The sequence below is a fragment of the Mauremys mutica genome, chromosome 20 (assembly GCF_020497125.1).
Source record: "Mauremys mutica isolate MM-2020 ecotype Southern chromosome 20, ASM2049712v1, whole genome shotgun sequence".
Lineage (NCBI taxonomy): Eukaryota > Metazoa > Chordata > Testudines > Geoemydidae > Mauremys > Mauremys mutica.
In genome coordinates this window covers 24,776,718-24,793,165 of record NC_059091.1, presented here as the reverse complement: position 1 = coordinate 24,793,165, position 16,448 = coordinate 24,776,718, and the positions used below count along the sequence as shown (strand labels likewise).

General features: G+C 58.8%; 1 protein-coding gene across 1 annotated transcript in view; it reads right to left on the bottom strand.

The window, feature by feature from the left end:
• Positions 1-4,888: 4,888 nt before the first annotated feature.
• The window catches only part of TYK2 (tyrosine kinase 2), a 28,008-nt gene continuing 16,448 nt past the window's right edge, over positions 4,889-16,448 (bottom strand). The window contains exons 8-24 of the mRNA XM_044994762.1: positions 16,137-16,294; positions 15,937-16,057; positions 14,091-14,268; positions 13,818-13,924; positions 13,403-13,579; positions 12,983-13,070; positions 12,544-12,671; positions 11,657-11,792; positions 10,303-10,454; positions 9,756-9,906; positions 9,255-9,352; positions 8,532-8,724; positions 7,891-8,009; positions 7,414-7,586; positions 6,611-6,728; positions 6,383-6,493; positions 4,889-5,607 (exon numbers count right to left, since the gene is read on the bottom strand). Coding sequence (XP_044850697.1) covers positions 5,473-5,607; positions 6,383-6,493; positions 6,611-6,728; positions 7,414-7,586; positions 7,891-8,009; positions 8,532-8,724; positions 9,255-9,352; positions 9,756-9,906; positions 10,303-10,454; positions 11,657-11,792; positions 12,544-12,671; positions 12,983-13,070; positions 13,403-13,579; positions 13,818-13,924; positions 14,091-14,268; positions 15,937-16,057; positions 16,137-16,294 — 2,343 coding nt within the window. The 3' untranslated portion in view covers positions 4,889-5,472. The remainder of the gene's footprint in view (positions 5,608-6,382; positions 6,494-6,610; positions 6,729-7,413; positions 7,587-7,890; positions 8,010-8,531; positions 8,725-9,254; positions 9,353-9,755; positions 9,907-10,302; positions 10,455-11,656; positions 11,793-12,543; positions 12,672-12,982; positions 13,071-13,402; positions 13,580-13,817; positions 13,925-14,090; positions 14,269-15,936; positions 16,058-16,136; positions 16,295-16,448) is intronic.

The window sequence follows — 16,448 nt, the reverse complement described above, 5'->3', positions numbered from 1 at the left end:
GTTATGTAGTTGGAGAAAAATAATTATATAGTCTCATCATACGGTGGTAACTCTTTCCAGGCTACTGGTACCTGTGGAGAATATTAAAGACAAGCTACTGAAGGTTGACATTTTTAAACCATCACGGTCAAATAACTTGCACCCCCAAGTTTTAAAACTGCTGGCTGAGAGGTTTGATGGACTGTCAATATTGATATCTAATCAATCTTGGAGCACTAGAGAAGTTCCAGAAAACACAGGGTCTGCCATTGTTTAGAATGGTAAATAGGGTGACCTGGGTCATTATAGGCCTTGAACCAGACCTCACTCTCAAGCAAGATAATAGAGTGGCTGATATGACACTCCATTAATATAGAATTAAAGGAGGGTAACAATTAACATCAATCAACATGAGTTTATGGACAATAGATCCTGTCAGACTAATTGGATCTTTTCCTTGATGAGATTACAAGCTTGGTTGATAAAGGTAACAGTATTGATGCAATGTACTTAGACTTCTGTAGACCTGGTACCACCCATTTTGATTAAACTAGAATATAAAATTAACAGGGCACAGGTTTTAATGCCTTTAATGTTAAAGGCATTAAAACCTGCCTGGGAGGTCTCAAAAATGTAAATGGAGAATCATCAAGCAGTTTTTAAGGGGACTGGTTCTTAGCCGTATGCTAGCTAATTTTTTATTTATTTATTTTAAATCAAGGACCTGGAAGAAAACAAAATCATTGATAAAGTTTGCAGATGACACACACATTGAGGGAGTGATAAATAAAATGAAGAGGACCAGTCATGCTGGAGTGGTTGGTATACTGGTTAAGCAAACTGTGTGTATTAAGACAGCTATATCTATTTTATATATATTTTACACACACACACACACACACACACACACACACACACACACACACCTCTAGCCCTAGAAACAAAAGATGCAGTCCCCCCATCCTGGAAGTATGGACTATCTTGGGAAGCTGTGACTCTGAATAAGTTTTAGGAGTCATGGTGGAGATATCTCCCACGGCAGTGCTGTGGCCAAAAGAGCTCATGTTGAGAGAAGCTATTTTACATCTGTATTGGGCACTGGTACAACTGCTGCTGGAATCCTGTGTCCAGGGCGGGTGTCCACAATTCAAATATGTTGATAATTCAGAGAAGAGCCATGAGAGTGATTAAAGGGTTAGAAATCCTGCCTTGGTGTGATAAATAGAAAGAGCCAAACCTATTTATCTTAACAAAGAAAAGGTGAAGCCGTGACTTGATGACAGTCTAGAAGTATCTACATGGGGAACACATTTGCATCCGAAGAAGTGGGTATTCACCCACGAAAGCTCATGCTGCAAAACGTCTGTTAGTCTATAAGGTGCCACAGGACTCTTTGCTGCTTCTACAGAACCAGACTAACACGGCTACCCCTCTGATACATTTAAGAATGGGCTCTACGTTTTTGTAGAGAAAGGTCTAACCCAATCCAACGGGTGGACGTTGAAGCTAGACACTGGAAGTAAAGCTTACCTTCTTATGGTGAAAGTAATTAGCCATTAGAACACTTTACTGGGGTCGTGGTGGATTCTCCATCACTGACAATTTTTAAATCAAGATGAGTTGTTTTAAGAGCTGCTCTAGGAATTATTTGGGGGAAGATCTCTGGCTGTGTTATACAGGAGGTCAGATTAGATTATCACAATGGTCCCTTCCAGCTTTGGAATCTATGAATTTCCTCTCAACCCCCTTCCTTCCAACCCTGGACAGGTTTTGTGAGGTCAAGCACCTTTGCAAGACAAGCCTCTCAGACCTCACGCAGGAGCTGCTCTTAGCTGGTGAGGCAGCACAGAGCGTTTTATAGGGATGTCTGGGCCTTACACCACCACTTTGCCATCAAATTACTTCTTAAGCAGCCAAAAGTTCCAAACAAAGCGAGACTCGCACACTAGTGCTCAAAGCTCCTTGCAGGGGCTGCCTAAACGCTCTGCTTTATTATGCTCTGCCCGATGCAGGACACTGCAGGACGTGCTGCGTGGCACAGGCTCTGTGCTAGGAGGGGATGCAGTGAAACAGCAGCCCTAGATTTGTATCAATCAAATCCCACACTAAAAAGACCGTCCCTTCATTTTGTTCATGTGCTGCACGTTGCACAAAGGGACCCGGATCCATAGTTAGGAATTGCAAGTGTTAAGTAACTCCATGAAGAGCCTGCCAATGCAGAGCAGCAGCATTTAAAAAAAAGAGATATTACTGTGTAAAGTACTTTATTTGCAGAAAAGTTCAGGGATGTTACCAGCTACAGGTTATACTAGCCAGTAGTAGATTAGCACTGAGACCAGTGACGTTCACATTCGATAATCATCTCCCGCTGTCCAATAGAAAAAAAAGCCTCTGTACACACAGGCGCTTTGGCCAGAAGCAAGGAAGCTGCAGCTTGTTCAATCACCCACGCTTCCCTGGGGAGAGAGGGAGTCACAGCTCCAGCACAACGGCAAGACGCAAGGCACATTGCTGAAGTCCATTTTGCAGAAAGGTCGACACGCAGACCATGGCGCAGGATGGCCCCAGGAGGCCGGCAGCATTGCTCCACACTTCAGGCCCATGGCTCACTGCAGAGGTTATTTCAGTGACATTTACAGAGCAGACAATAAATACGGGGTGGGGAAATCCACTATTATACAGTTTAACAGCGTGATTTTAGGAACAATCCATCCAAGGCCTCCCTCTAGAAAGAGTGACGCTTGCTAACTCAGACGAAACGATCCTCCTTCCTTTACAAAAACATTGCACTTTTATACACACAATCTCTTCCCAGGCCTTTTATTTACTTTGAGCCAAACCAACAAATTGGTCACATTAGAAGATTCCTCCCTAGTTGTCCAGGCCAGGAGTGAATAAGCCTTTGGAGACTGGTCAGGGGAAGAGCTGTGTATGTGGAAATACAGTGGCAAGATACAAAGGCAAGACTAGAGGTATGTTACAAATACTGAAGGAAGATTTCCTCATGTAGCAGCCTCCTAGAAGAGAGGTCAGGGGACCACAGCTGTCCAATGCAGTAGCTGGCCAGGGGTGTCCAATCTGTAGCCCTCGATGTGTTAAGGAAACACGTCTTTGATTAGGAATTGGAAGTGCATTCCCTGACCGGGGTCCTGTGATTTTTAAACTGAAGCATTGGCCCCATTACTATGGGAGACCGTGGGAGTCACGCACCCTTGGAGCTGCGGGTGTCCCTTCCCGGCTGCAGCCCAGCTGGCAGGGCAGGAAGCGGGAGCAGCTCTGGCTGCTCCAATGCCAAAGACCGTCCTGGCCTGCAAACACCTCAGGGTCAGCGGGATCGGCGCTTGAGTGACTTTATTTCCATTGGTGCAGGCAACATATTGACTTTGGCTCCTAGACCTCACTGCAATCAGTTCAGCTCTGGGGCTGGGCGCTGGGCACCAGGCAATAGCACCCGCTCTCTAGCCTGTGGCTACAAGAGATTGAGGGCTACGGGGACTCCAAGAACCACAAACAACTGGGACACCCAACTGCTACCGTTTCGTTAGTAATAAAGTGCCACAAATGTTCACTTGCTCAAAGCCGGTGAACCAGACCCCAAATGTTCTGCAGAGTCAGATGGGCTGGGTACAGCCCACACCCATTTCTGTCGCAAAATCCATTCCAGGCATTTAGCTGAGACAGTGAGCAACTAACACTAAGGCTACAGGCTGGTTGAGCGGATGTTGGCAGCACACGCACGGATCTAAGGCCTTGTTCATTCAGGGCTTGAGCCGTCCCTCCACCGGGTTTTGTAACGTAACCGACGGTGGCAATGCAGCCGTCTCTGCAGCGCACGGAGAATGAATCTGAGCCCTCAGGCCGAGCACACGCGCGACCGCAGCAGTCCCTGTTGCTGAGGAAGAGGGCATTCGACTGGATGTTGTTTGTGGGGCCGTGTCTAGAGAAGCAGGCAACCAGGACTAAAGGGCTAACTGGCTTTTTCAGGACTAGTCTGGCTAACGCTGGCGTAAGGTGGCCAGAGGACAGGGGGGGGCTGTGATTTGGTCAGCAGATAAAGGCCATTCTTGTCTCGTGATCCGGATTTGGTTTAAGGCCAGCAGGCTCCAGCCCCCTCCCCCAACCACATGATCTAATTCAGTGCTTGGCTCCTGGGCGGGAAACCCTTTGGCTGGCACGTGGACGCGGCAGCAGAGTGACCGGCCTCGGTACCTCCCCTGGGAGCGGCCGTGTCTCACTGAGGCGTTCGAGAGCCATGGCCAGACAGGCTGGGGCAGCTGCTGCCTGTTCAGGGAGTAGCCAACACATGCTCCTTCTGGGCCCCAAACAGCCCTTCCAGTGGGGCACAGGAGCTCCCCTTGTTGCCCCCTGGGCGGCAGCCAAGGCTGCCGGAGAGCACCGAAGGGCTGCCCCGGAGCACAGACAAGGCCTCTGACTGCAGGGCCAGCAGAGGCCCTGGTCAGAGGCTGGGGAGCGGGCGGGCTCCACGCTGGAGAAAGCCAGGCCCAGCAGGCAATGCGGAGAGGGCAGCCCCCTGAGGCAGCCTGCACCTGCCCCCAGCCCGCAGGGGCCTTTGGAGGGGGAACGTCCCTCTGCTCAAGGCGAGAGGGGAGCAGAGGGGGGCCCAGGCAGCTGCCCAGGGGGTTACAGAAGAAGCCAGCGCTGTCCCGGGGTTGCCAGCGGAAGAGGCACTGGGGTGCTTTATGGTACAAACTGGGCAAGAGCGCAAAGAGCTGGAGGATGGGCCAGAAGACCAGGCGGGCGACACGCCCAAGAGAGGCCCGTTCCCCTGAGCTGCAAACGCACCACAGAGCAGGGCAGGCTGGGAGCCCCTGTCCGGCTGGAGGAGGGAGCAGGCGCGGGCCCAGTGTGTCCTTCCTAAAAATGCTTCGAGCCCTCCCTCGGCAGCTGCCTTAACCACGCACCCCGCTTCCCCTAGTCAGAGGCAGCGTTACAGGCCTATACCCCCAGAAGTACCCACCCCTCAAGCCCAGCCTCTGCCCCACAGCTCCCTGCAAAGGGGTTAGGAGTTCCTGACAGCAGCCCGGGACGCGGCCTGTTAGGCTCCAAGGAGGCTTTTTCACACGTCCGTCCAGCCCTTCCAACACGCACAGAGCTCTGGCTGCACAGCGCTGACACAAGCCAAGAGGTTTGATGAGATGCGCCTGGCCGCCAGACAGCCCCACAGCTTCCTCTGGCTGCGCTTCCCGGGATTAAAATCCCCCTGACTGGAGAGCCTACGAATCCAGGCCAAAGCAGAAGTGGCAACGGAAGCTTCGCCAGCCCTCTCTCCTTACACGGAGGGTTCCCTGGACTCCAAGGCACACGGTGGAAAAGTGGATCGAGTAGGACGGTTCCGTGCAGCAGCAGCAGCACCGAGGCAGCAAGTGGTGAAGTCTCAACCCTCCCCAGCACTTCCAAGTGGCCTCTCCACCAGAGAGTTTCCAGCTGAAGGCAGCCGTGGTCCTTCCCCAAGCAAGTTCCCAAGCATCCCACTCAACACACGCTGAAGACTGAGGGGGCCTGAGCCTTGTATTTCTCGTGGAAGTTCTTCAGGATGGGGACGAGGTTCTTGAAGGCTGGGCGGAAGGAAGCTTCGGATTCCCAGCAGTTTTTCATTAAGCAGTAGATCTGAGGAAGGAAAGAACAGCTGAAAGGCAGGCCGAGCAGAAATCAAACCCACCACTCAAAGCAGCTGCCCCCAGCCTGTGCTGGAAGGCAGTTGGGAACAGGCCCGTTAGCAGGCAGCAGTGGAACAGCCCTCTGGCTGACATGTACCCTCCCCTGCTCCAAAGCCTATCAAAACCAACCCGAAGTAACAATAGCCACCACTGCTCCCTTATTCCGCCAGCTGAGGGTTCTCTCTGCCTACGGCCATGGGCATTGGAGGATACAGCCCCTGCCCAGGGCAGGGCAGCTGGCTGGAGAGACTTCAAGCTTGCCCAGTCTGAGTGGAATCCCAGGGAGAGCTCTCACTGACTTCAGCAGGGGCCGGATTTCACCCTGCAATCTTTTACCAGCAAGGCCAACCTACTGCTTCCATTCCTAATCAGAGTGAAGGCAATTAACCGTTAGCCGGGCCCTCTGGAGGCAAAGCCTTCATTGGGAGGCAGACACTGCCTCGCTACGGCCTGCTCGAGCCCAGCACCGATACAGCTGAGGGGCTATCCCTGGCGGCGTGGGGGAAAGGGAGTCAATTCTGCTTCCCTGTGTCACCCTGCCGCATCACTGGATTCTTCACTTCCTGTCCTAGGCTGCTGAGCAGCCATCAGCGAGACGGCTACATTCCAGGGGTGGAGGAAGTGGTCCCTGTACAGTCTGTGGAGCACTCGGGGTCCCACTGGGACGGAATGGGCTGTAGCACCACGTGAAGTTATTAACAGGCACCGCTCAGCGACAGCCTCACCTCACAAGGACAGTCCTTCGGGCTCGGGAGCCTCTTCCCCCTGTCCAGCAGCTCAATCAGCCTCAGCACTGTCATCTGACCCTGAGTCGCGCCAATCATCTCGATGAATTTCTAAGAGGGAGGGAGAACAAAGCTGGTTAGTGGGGGAGGGTCCCGCTTGTTACTTGTTCAGCAAAGTAACTCGAACCCCAGGAGCAGGAAAGCCCCCGTCAGTCCCTCTCCACTCACCACAGGAGGGCTCTGGCTGGAGTCACAGCGTGTCAGGAGCTCGTAGAGAGTGACGCCGAAGGACCAGACGTCGGAGGCGTAGTAGAACTTGCACTCCTTCAGGCACTCCATAGCGTACCTGCGGGCCGGGGCAGGGGAGACGGGCACCATCAAGCTCTAGCTGCAACCACAGGGCATCAGCACAAGGGACCCACAGCCAGAGCGTGGCCAGACTCCCTCCGAAAACGGCACTTGAGCTCCGAGGGGCTCACAACAGAGACGCTGCGCCATGGCCCTGCACAGCATCCCGGAGAGTCCCAGGCCAGACGCTGCCCGGACGGCAGGATCCCATTCCTCAGGGCCTCCCAGCCACATCTCTGGCATGGCAGAGAACGTGCAGAAGGAGGCCGTCACATTCAGACGCAGTCTCTGGGCAGTCGCCGAGGGATGAGGCGGCACAAGTGCTGGTTACCCCGTCATCCTCCTCGCCGTGGCTGCGCTGCAGACCGACCCTCAATGCACCCAGCCTCCAGGTGTTACTGAATTTGCTTTTCCACCACAGCTCGCACGTGGCCTGAGGCCACTCACCTGTGTGGCTCACAAAGACTACAGGTCCCAGCATGCAATGCTCCAACTGAGCCGTGCTGGGACCTGCATTTTAATCAGGCCAACCCTCTCTATTAACAAGAGGAGGCTGGCTAGTCAGCTCCGCGCAATGCAGATTCACCAGGGCACTGGGCTAGCTAGCAAGCTACCGGCGTTGCCCTCCGAGGGAAAACATGGGGACCCCTGGGAGGGCTCTCTTGGGACCCCACAACGCTTACCAGAAGACAGGGCTGTCTCCGTCCTCGCAGACACGGTAATATTCGTGCCCTTCGGGGATGGCTTTGGCCAGTCCGAAATCACCGATCTTCACCACATTCTCGTTCTCCAGCAGCACATTCCTAGCAGCCAGGTCCCTGTGGATGTAGTGCAGGGAGTGCAGGTAAGCCATGCCCTGTGGAGAGCAAACACCGGATTATCCCCATTCTGCAGCCAGAGAGACGGGGACTGGCCCAAGGTCACATGAAGAGTCTGACAGAACTGGGGATAGGACCCAGGAGTCCCAGCGCCCAGATTCTCCCCTGCTCTAGCCACTAGACCCCACTCCTTCCCCTGGACATTGCACACTGCACAATCATTTGTTTCCCCAACCCAGCTCTGGAGCAGCACAGACACACTGTGTAGCCCCTTCTCCCCCAGGCAGTGACAGCATCGGCACAGGCCCCCCCCACGCTGCCTGGCTTGGGCCCGGTCGTTACCTCGCAGATTTGCTGGGCAAAGAGGAGGATGTGGGCCAGGCTGACGTTGTGCTTGGGCAGGTAATCCCGCAGGCTGCCCAGGGGCACGTACTCCATGATGAGCTGCACGATCTTCTCCCCTGGAAGAGGAGGCGGATGTAAGCGATGCGCTAACTGGGACGGGCTGCGGTGGGCAGCGGAGCAGAGAGACGCAGCCACGGCCTGAATCCCCATCACGGTCCTACCAGAGGCTAAGCCCCCTCCTGCGATACTGCAGCTTCGCGCCTTACGTCCCACGCTCCTGGAGAGCAACCCCTGGGCAGCTGGCCAGCCTCTGCAGGGAGTGCCTAGCGCTCCCTTCTGCCAGCTGACTGAGAGGTGCAACCGTTCTGCTCTGGCCTGGGGATTTGCAATCAAGGCACCAGGCAGCAGCCTTGGGGGGACGTGCATAGTTAACCCCACCTTAGGGGAAGCAGGGGAGCCCCACAGCACGCTCAGCCTACGGGGTGGGTGTCCGTAGAGCACGTGCCTTGGGCTACTGGAGAACTAACCGGCTTGGGAGGGAGCCGCGCACAATGCGGGACACATGGGACTAGGGGAGACAACGCTCTGCCGCGATCCTCCCCCAGGAGCCCCGCTCCCCAGTGGCGGCTGGGCTGTACCTTGCTCGCTGCAGCAGCCCTTGTACTTGACAATGTTCTCGTGGTAGAGCGTCTTGAGGATCTCGATCTCCCTCTTCCAGCTGGTGAGAAGCTGCTGGCTGCAGCCGGACTTCAGCGACTTCACGGCCACCATCTCCCCGGTGCCGTCGTTGGTGGGGTCATAGCAGTACAGGCTCACTTTGCCGAAGTGACCCTGGGAGACGGAAACGGGGCTTTCAGATCCCACCATGGAGCAGGGCTCCAGATGCGGGGAGAGGCCCCTGTGGGACGCACGAACTGGGGCAGAAAAGCTTCTCAGACCAAGGTCTCCAGTGGAAACGTCCTCTGCCAGCCTGGGATCCGGCCCGAGCTCAAGGCCGGTTAGTGGCAGGTCGGGGGCAGTGCCCAGAGCGCTGGAAGTGACCAGTAACTGCCAGGGTATCCCAGCGTCCCAGGGAGAGGGCAGCACAGGCCGACCCAGGCGGGAGCAGACGAGAGGCTCATCTATCTAAGTGCACACTCTCCAACAGTGGTGCAAGAAGCCTCAGTCAGCAGTCGCGCCCTCACCGGCCTGCAGGGCCCCAGCCAGCGGCTTTGCTCACCCTACCCTGACAGAGTCTGTCCTTGCGAAAGGGACGGGGCTGTCTGGGCTCTCGGGAAAAGCAGCCACTTCTACCTCCCTCTGGCGGTGCATTGACACGGTGCCATTGAACCCGGGCGAGGGTTGCTATGGATGCAGCTTACCTCCCCCAGTTCTCGGATCTTCTTCAGGTAGCGTTTCTGAAAGACCGTGGGGTCCGACACGGGGAAGTCGGGGCTCACGGAGGTGACATCGACGAGGTCTGGAATGCAAGGAGACGAGTCACGTGGCTGACAGGACTGGCACGAGCCACGCGCCAGTGCGACACTTCGCTCAGTGATGGCCAGCGAGGAGCAGCAAAGGGAGCTCCGTCGTGGCCAGATGTGGGGCGCCCGGTGCAAGCCAAGCCTAGGTTAACCACACGTGCCTGGTTGGGCTCCAGGGGTGGCAGGTTTGTTTTGCCTGGGTCATCCCTTCTACTGAGCGCCAGGAGGGAGAGTCGCGTATTGATGCAGGGCAGACACCAGCAGAGCTGGGGGCCCCTCACCCTCCCTGCCCGGCCTGACACAGAGCGGAGGAGCAGCCCAGGAGTCAGGAAGTCTCCCTCAGTCTGTTCCCAGCCCCCATGTGTGCTCTGCCCGCTGGCGGGGGGCCGGAGGGCTTACTGTGCGGCTGCAGCTGGGTGAGGTCCCGCAGGATGGTCCGGAAAGAGGGCCGCTCGCTGGGGGCGTAGGTCAGGCACTGGCTGATCAGGGCACCCAGCTCCTTGCAGGACGGCTCGGGCAGGCGGTGCTTCTTCTCATAGAAGCGCTCTTTCTGTGGGGAAAGGAGGGTCCCACTGAGCACTGCGGCGAGCCATTCAGAGCCACGCAGCCCCGCTCCTGCAGTCTCTCGAAACTCAGCACTCTCCCCTGCCTCAGTGACCGTTTCCTCTGCGGCCCCCGCCACCCAGAGCGGCTCTGGCCTGCCACAGAACGGAGCAGGCTCTTCCAGGGGGGTTTAGAGCCCGCGAGATTCACCCCACTCAGCACATCCCATTCCCTCTGCCACGCCGGCCTCGGAAGAGATGCTAGAGTCTGAGGGAAAAACAGCGTATCCAGCCGCTACTGCTCTCGTTCTCACTAGCCGGAGGGCAGCTCGGGGGCACAGCTGAGGTTATGGGACAGGCGCGTACCAGGCTGGGAGGTACAGGCACCCAGGCGCAGGCGTTACCTCAGAGGGGGTGCGCTCCTTCAGCGGGACGTCCGCATCAAAGCAGATCTCCAGCAGGGTGGTGCCAAAGCTCCATTTGTCGGCTGCGGTGCTGAGGCTGCCGACATCCTGGACGCACTCAGGGGCGATCCAGGGGATCCGGTCCACTCGCTCTTGGGGAAGAGGAGAGAGGGGTTCGGGGCTGCTGCAGGGACACTGCCTGAGCCACCGCACACACCGCTAAGAACTCGGGTTTGGGGAAAGCCCCTTGCAGCAGGACCGCAAGAATGGGGCAGACGCCGAAGGAGTCGGGCCCGGTCACGGTGACCCAGCTCGGCTCTGCAAGGGCAGCCCACCCCTGCTGCGTGCTGACGTCAGGAGTCACACGTGCAGCTCCAGAGTCCCCAGCCCTGCTGGGAGGAGCAGGAGGGGCCGGGCTCCCAGCTAGGAGAGGACAAAGCAAACAGACCAAATGGGAGTCTAATGAGCAGGGCCTGGTGGCCGGAGTCACCCGGGGCGTGTAACCCGCACCACTCGGTGCTCCGATCCGGTCACGTCTCCCAAAGGAGAGCTGGGCTGCAGGCAGCACACCGGGGCTCAGCAGAGGGCGTGCTCCCCTCAGAGGCAGTGCTACAGGAAATGGAATGGGTGGCTCAGTAGGAGGCGCTCTCCCCCCGAGAGTCATTGCTGACCCCAGTGTGGCTAGGGGGCCTGTGCTGCAGGGAGTGAGGTTCGGCCCTTGGAATGGGCCGGGACCTCAGGACTCCACATGGAGCTCAGGGGATGGTGGAGATGCAACATTCTGGTCACAGTCCATCCCACGGCTCTTTTGGCCCCCGAGTCCTGGCCAAACTCTAGCGTGGCTGATCACATGCTGCATCCAATTCTCCCAAAATTATCCCTTCACTTCCTGTCCTCAATTGGTGTGTCGCGTTGCTGTGCGCTGTTCCAACAGCTGCGACAGCAGACCCCAGAAGTGGCTGCACATCCGGGGTGGTTGCAGTGACTCCTTGAGTCGTTTGGCAAGTGCTCGAGGACCCGCTGGGCGGGAAGGTGCTGGAGAAGGGCCTTGCCTTTCGTTTGCTTCTGGGATCCTTGCTGGAGCGGGCGACTCACGGGGCTCTGCTCAGGGTCAGACAGGAGCACGAGCCAAGCCTGGCTGGCGTGCCGAATGAAAACTGGGATGACTGCGCTCAGCCCAGCTGATGCACAATTCACAGGGATCCCTGCTGCAGAGCCTGGTGACAGCACTCTGGGACTTCCCCTCCCACATGGGAGCTGCAGGGAGCGCGGCCCAGCCCCGCTCAGCTGCAGCCACCGACAAGCCGGGCGTCTGGAGGGAGGGCACCGAGAACTAGGCGGGAGGAGAAGGTACCTTCTCGGGAGAGCACCGTGAAGCTGACCCCAGGGTCGCTGAGCTTCACGAAAGGCAGCAACCCATCCTCCAACCCCTTCCTGGCCAGCAGGATGTTCTTAGCGCACACGTTGCCATGCACCAGGTTTTTGTCCTCCTGTAAAAAAATGAAGTGAGAGGTGAGGAGCCCCGTGCCTTTAAGATAGTCCCAGGTGCTCTGCAGGGCCTGAAGACCAGGCTGGAACGATGGCTCCACGGGCGCCGATGCCCAGCCACCCCGCGACTCCTGGGTCCCGTCACAGCTCAACACGCAGGCACTCGCTTCCTGCCTCTTTCCCCCTCCGCGAAACAGATGTGGGGGGAGAACAGGAGCCCCAGCTGGCCTTTGTGCAGCTCTGCACAGGGCTACGGCCTGCCACCCGCAGCCTTGCCAAGCGGCTGCCGAGTGTGGGCGTGGGAGCACTCCTGAGCCGCTGGCAATGGGCCTAGCAAGGAAGGGAGGAGGCAGCATTCCACTCCCGGCTCTCCCAGGCCCCCCACCAGGGAGCGCGGTTCCCGTGTTACCAGAGACAGTCCCACGGTTTCAGACCTAGCGGTGCACCTTGGCGAGAGGCCTGGGTTCAAACCCCAGCACTGCCAGCGTCCTGCTGATCAACCTTGGATGAGTCGCTCCTCGGCTCCGTGCTTCCCAGGGGTGGGGAGGTGCTGGGACACGGGATGAGGGAGAGGGTTTGAGGACCTACCCAGCTGGATCGGCAGTGCTGAGCGCTGGCAGCTGGCGCTCCCCGGGGGCTGGAGCACAGAGGAGCAGGGGCAAAAGGTGCCTGAACAAGCCCACGGCTCTCCAGGGCAGCCTCCAACGAACGCCCCACGCCCAGGGCACATCCCTGTTCCTAACAGCTTCTCACCAAGTAGCTCAGGGCGCTGGCGAGCTGCTTCGCGACCGTGATCTTCCAGCCGACGGTCACCCGGCCTTTCTCCTTCCGCAGCAAGACATCCAGGGGGCCGTGCTCGATGTACTCCTCCACCATGATATCTGAGAGGGCAGAAGAGGCCGGTCCTCGCAAGCCTGGCTCTTTGGCACTGGAGGGCAAGGCAGGGCCACAGGCTGGGGCCCAGCTGAGGATGCTCAGGACAGACATGCTGGCAAGTCGCAGTCTGATCAACTGTTGCCGAGATGAAACCCCCTGCACAGGCAGGCTGGGGAGGGAGACTCCTGCCCTCTCAGAGGGTCCCTGAGCCCCTCTGCGGGGGCAAAGGGCCAGACAGGCTGTTAGGGAGGGGCGGAGGGAGGCGGCTGCAGCTGCCATCCCGGGGAGGGCCATGCACTGGGGCGCGGTTACTCACTCTCGGAGCCTCGCACGCAGACGCCGTGCACGAAAGCCAGGTGGATGTGCGAGACCTGGCTCATGAGGCTGGCCGTCTCGAAGAACGCCTGCAGAGAGAAGCGGGGAGTCACAGCCAGCCACCGAAGCAGCCAGCGGGCTGGGGGTGGGGCCACTTCACCCCTCCTCCCCCAGGCTCCTATCCAGGTCCAGGGCCGTCTCCCCACATTCAGAGTCACCCTTCCTCCTGGGCTCCCAAGCACCCCCTCCTCGCCCCACAGTCCCCTGGCCTATGGCACCATCGGGAGGGTCCCGGTCTCAGTCCGGGCGGTGTCCCAAGCGTGGAGCCCGTCCACACCGCAGAGCTCCAACCCCGAGCCGCCAGCAGGCTGGGCCCAGCACTCCCTCCTGCCCACCCGCTCAGCCCCGGGGCTCGGCTCACCAGGGCGATGTCCCTGTGGCTGGGGTCCAGCACCTTGAGTACCACGTGCATCTCCCGACTGTTGTTGTTCTGCTCGGTGGAGAAGTACTCGGCCTCGTCGTCCCCGCCAGCACCCCCGCAGACATGCAGCACGCCCTCGTAGATGTTGGTGCGAGTGCCCTGGCCGAGGTGAGCTCTCTGCAGGGAGACAGCAGCAAGGGGTCACTCGGCACCACAGGGAGAACCCCGCTTGCTCCCCACCATGGCCAGAGGGAGACCGTCCCTGGGCTGAAGGTGCTGAGCCCCCACTCCTGAGCCAGGCCCAGCACCTGCTCCCCAGTTCCCCCCCACTGCACCGGCTTTCAGCTTCCCTTGCGCATCGATTCTCCTCCAGGACACCGCCCCGTCCCCCCGGAGCCTCGTCAGGGAGGCTGACCTGGGTGATCTCATTTTTCCGGATCTGGTGGAAGCTGAGCTGGGTCAGGTTCAGGATCTGCCTGGTGCTGTCCTTCACCCTCCGGGCGATGATCAGGTCTGAAATCTCTGTGGGGAGAGGAGGTCAGAGACCCCATCAGCCCTGAAACAAGCCATTTAGGAGCCTGCTCTGGCTCTCTGCATGTGGGAGCTCTGGGCTGGGGCAGAGCCTCGGCTGCTGCCAGAGGCTCCTGGGGAGAATCTCACTCCCCAAACCAGTGGGGGGGGTTCATACCTCCCGGCTTCGGCGGGCAGCACCTCCTCACCGCGAAGCTCTCGTCCCCCGACTTGAGTGTGCAGCCTTTGAGAACGTCCATCAGCTCCCGTACGGTGGAGAACTCCCGCTCCCAGCCCTCCAGCACGAAGGAGTCGCCTCTCTTCTGGATCCGGAACTGCCTGTATTTGGGGGTGGCCTGCGTCCCCGGGAGAGAGACTCCGCTGTGACAGGGTAACCCAACGTCCATGGCTCCCAGAGCCCCCGCTCAGTGTGCACATGCCCCATTGACAGTCTCACGCCTGAGCGGGCAGACCCTGCCGTCACCCACCCATGCCACTAAAAACCATCAGTGGGTGGCAGGGGCCTGCAGCTCCTCCCTATTCACTCGCTGGTTCAGAGCGCCGGGCTCCAGGCAGGGTCTGGGGTCAGGCCCTGCGCGTGGCTAACCAGCGTCTCACCACCACTGGCTGCCTAGATTTCATCACAATCCCCCAGCTCCTCTCTCCAGGCAGTCAGCCCGCCCGGCAGCACCGCTTCCATCCGAGCTCTGGCCAGCTGGCCACACCCCGGCTCACCAAAGGGGACTGCAGCAGGGTTCCGGGCAGCGCTGCCATTTCAGACAGTGGCCAGGCAAGGCCTCTGCCTCTCTGTCTGCTGCCACTGCGCTACGCCAGCCCAAGACGGAGAAGGAAGCTGTTGCTCAGCTCCGGCATTTCCTGCAGTAACTAGGTCGGCTCAGGAGAAACCACTCTCACCGCAAGTGAGACACCAGGGCAGCCCATACCTTCCCGGTCGGTTACACAGCACGCACAGATGCTGTACCAGCTGCAGCCTTCCTCACAAGGCTCCTCCTGGCACCTGCCGCCCCCAGCTTCCCTATCTGCTGGCATCCTGGCCTGCACTCCCCAGGGCGATTGTGTGGAGGGCTGTGCCAGGGACCCGCCATGCAAGGCGTGGAGGCGCCAGGGAAAGGGAGTGTTTCTACGGAGAGGCATGTGCCAGTGGCAGGGCACAGACCCAAGCGGCCCTGTGTTCATGGCAGCCGTGTGCTGGGACATGCGTGTACTTGAGTGAGATTGGAATTAATGAGACTTTCAGACAAGATGCGCTGCTCTGCCTGGGCAGCCGGGCAAAAGGAGCTGGATTCCTATGGGGCTTGGGTCCCTCGCGGTCCTGGGAAAATCCCCTGGCTCACCCCAGTCTCTTTCCTCCAAGTCTCCCTTTGCCCCACTCTTGTGTTCTGTGTCTCTTAGTTGCCACTTTCCACCCCAGAGGTGGCTGCACATGTTTGGCATGTCTGGAGCTGCCCGGATCAGACCCAGGTTGGCCCAACCCCTCCGAACACGGGAGAGCAGTAAAAGCCAGCCAGAGCGGATGCCAATGCTTGGAACCCGCATTCGGTGCTGGGTCCATACACGCCACCCAACGGGAGTGCCCCACTCCCAAACCCCCGCCAGCTGGCTCCCGGCCCACACACCGTTCAGGACAAGTGGGTCTCATGAGCAGAAAACTAGGTCTGTGACATGCAGTTGGCAGAGCGTCCCAGGAATGAGGCCAAGCTAGTCTGGGTGGGAGACGGGGCTTTCTCCAGGGCTTGGCCGGGACTGGGGAACAAACTTCTCCAGGGAACCAAGGACCATCCCAAGCCTCCCCGACACCACTCCACTGCTCTAACCTGCCTCCTACCAGAACAAGACACTCCACCGCCCGCACAGTCCTCCCTCTGCAGAGGCTGAGAGCGCAAACCACTGCTGCTGGCAGAGTGTAAGAACGTACAGCCAGTGCAGCAGCTGTCACGCGCATGGGGCCTTCGCTCATTCGATTCCGTCTCGGATGCACATTGCTCACCCCACGCCTGCCTCACCTGCCCTCGGTCCCTCTTCACCACCGACAGGATCAGCCTGTTGAAGTCGAGGATGCTCCAGCGGATGATGTACAGCCCATCCTGCTCCTCCCGCTTCAGCTTGGCGAAGACGAACTCCTCCCTGGAGGTAGGAAAGGTGTCAGACGGGCCCAGGCCGCGCCGAGCCCCAGGTCTCCCACTCGGCAGCAGGCACCACTTACTGCATTGGCCCATGGATGCCGTTCAGGACGCTCATCACCAGCCGTGGCGGGGCTACCTCGTGGCACAGGTAGTGGCTGGAGTCGGCCGTGAGCCTGAAGTAGCCGTCCACCAGCGACACCAGGGACAGGGCCGTTTCGTATGACGGGAGAACCAGCTCCTGGGGGGGGGGAAAACAGCCACGGGGCGTCATCACTGGGGGCCGAGAGGCTGCCTAGGCCTCGCCCTCCCCCCGCTTCACTGTCCCAGCTCCGGTTTCTGAGCCAGCCAGTGGTTCAAGGATCAACCCCGCGAGCGCTCACCCCACGGGCTGG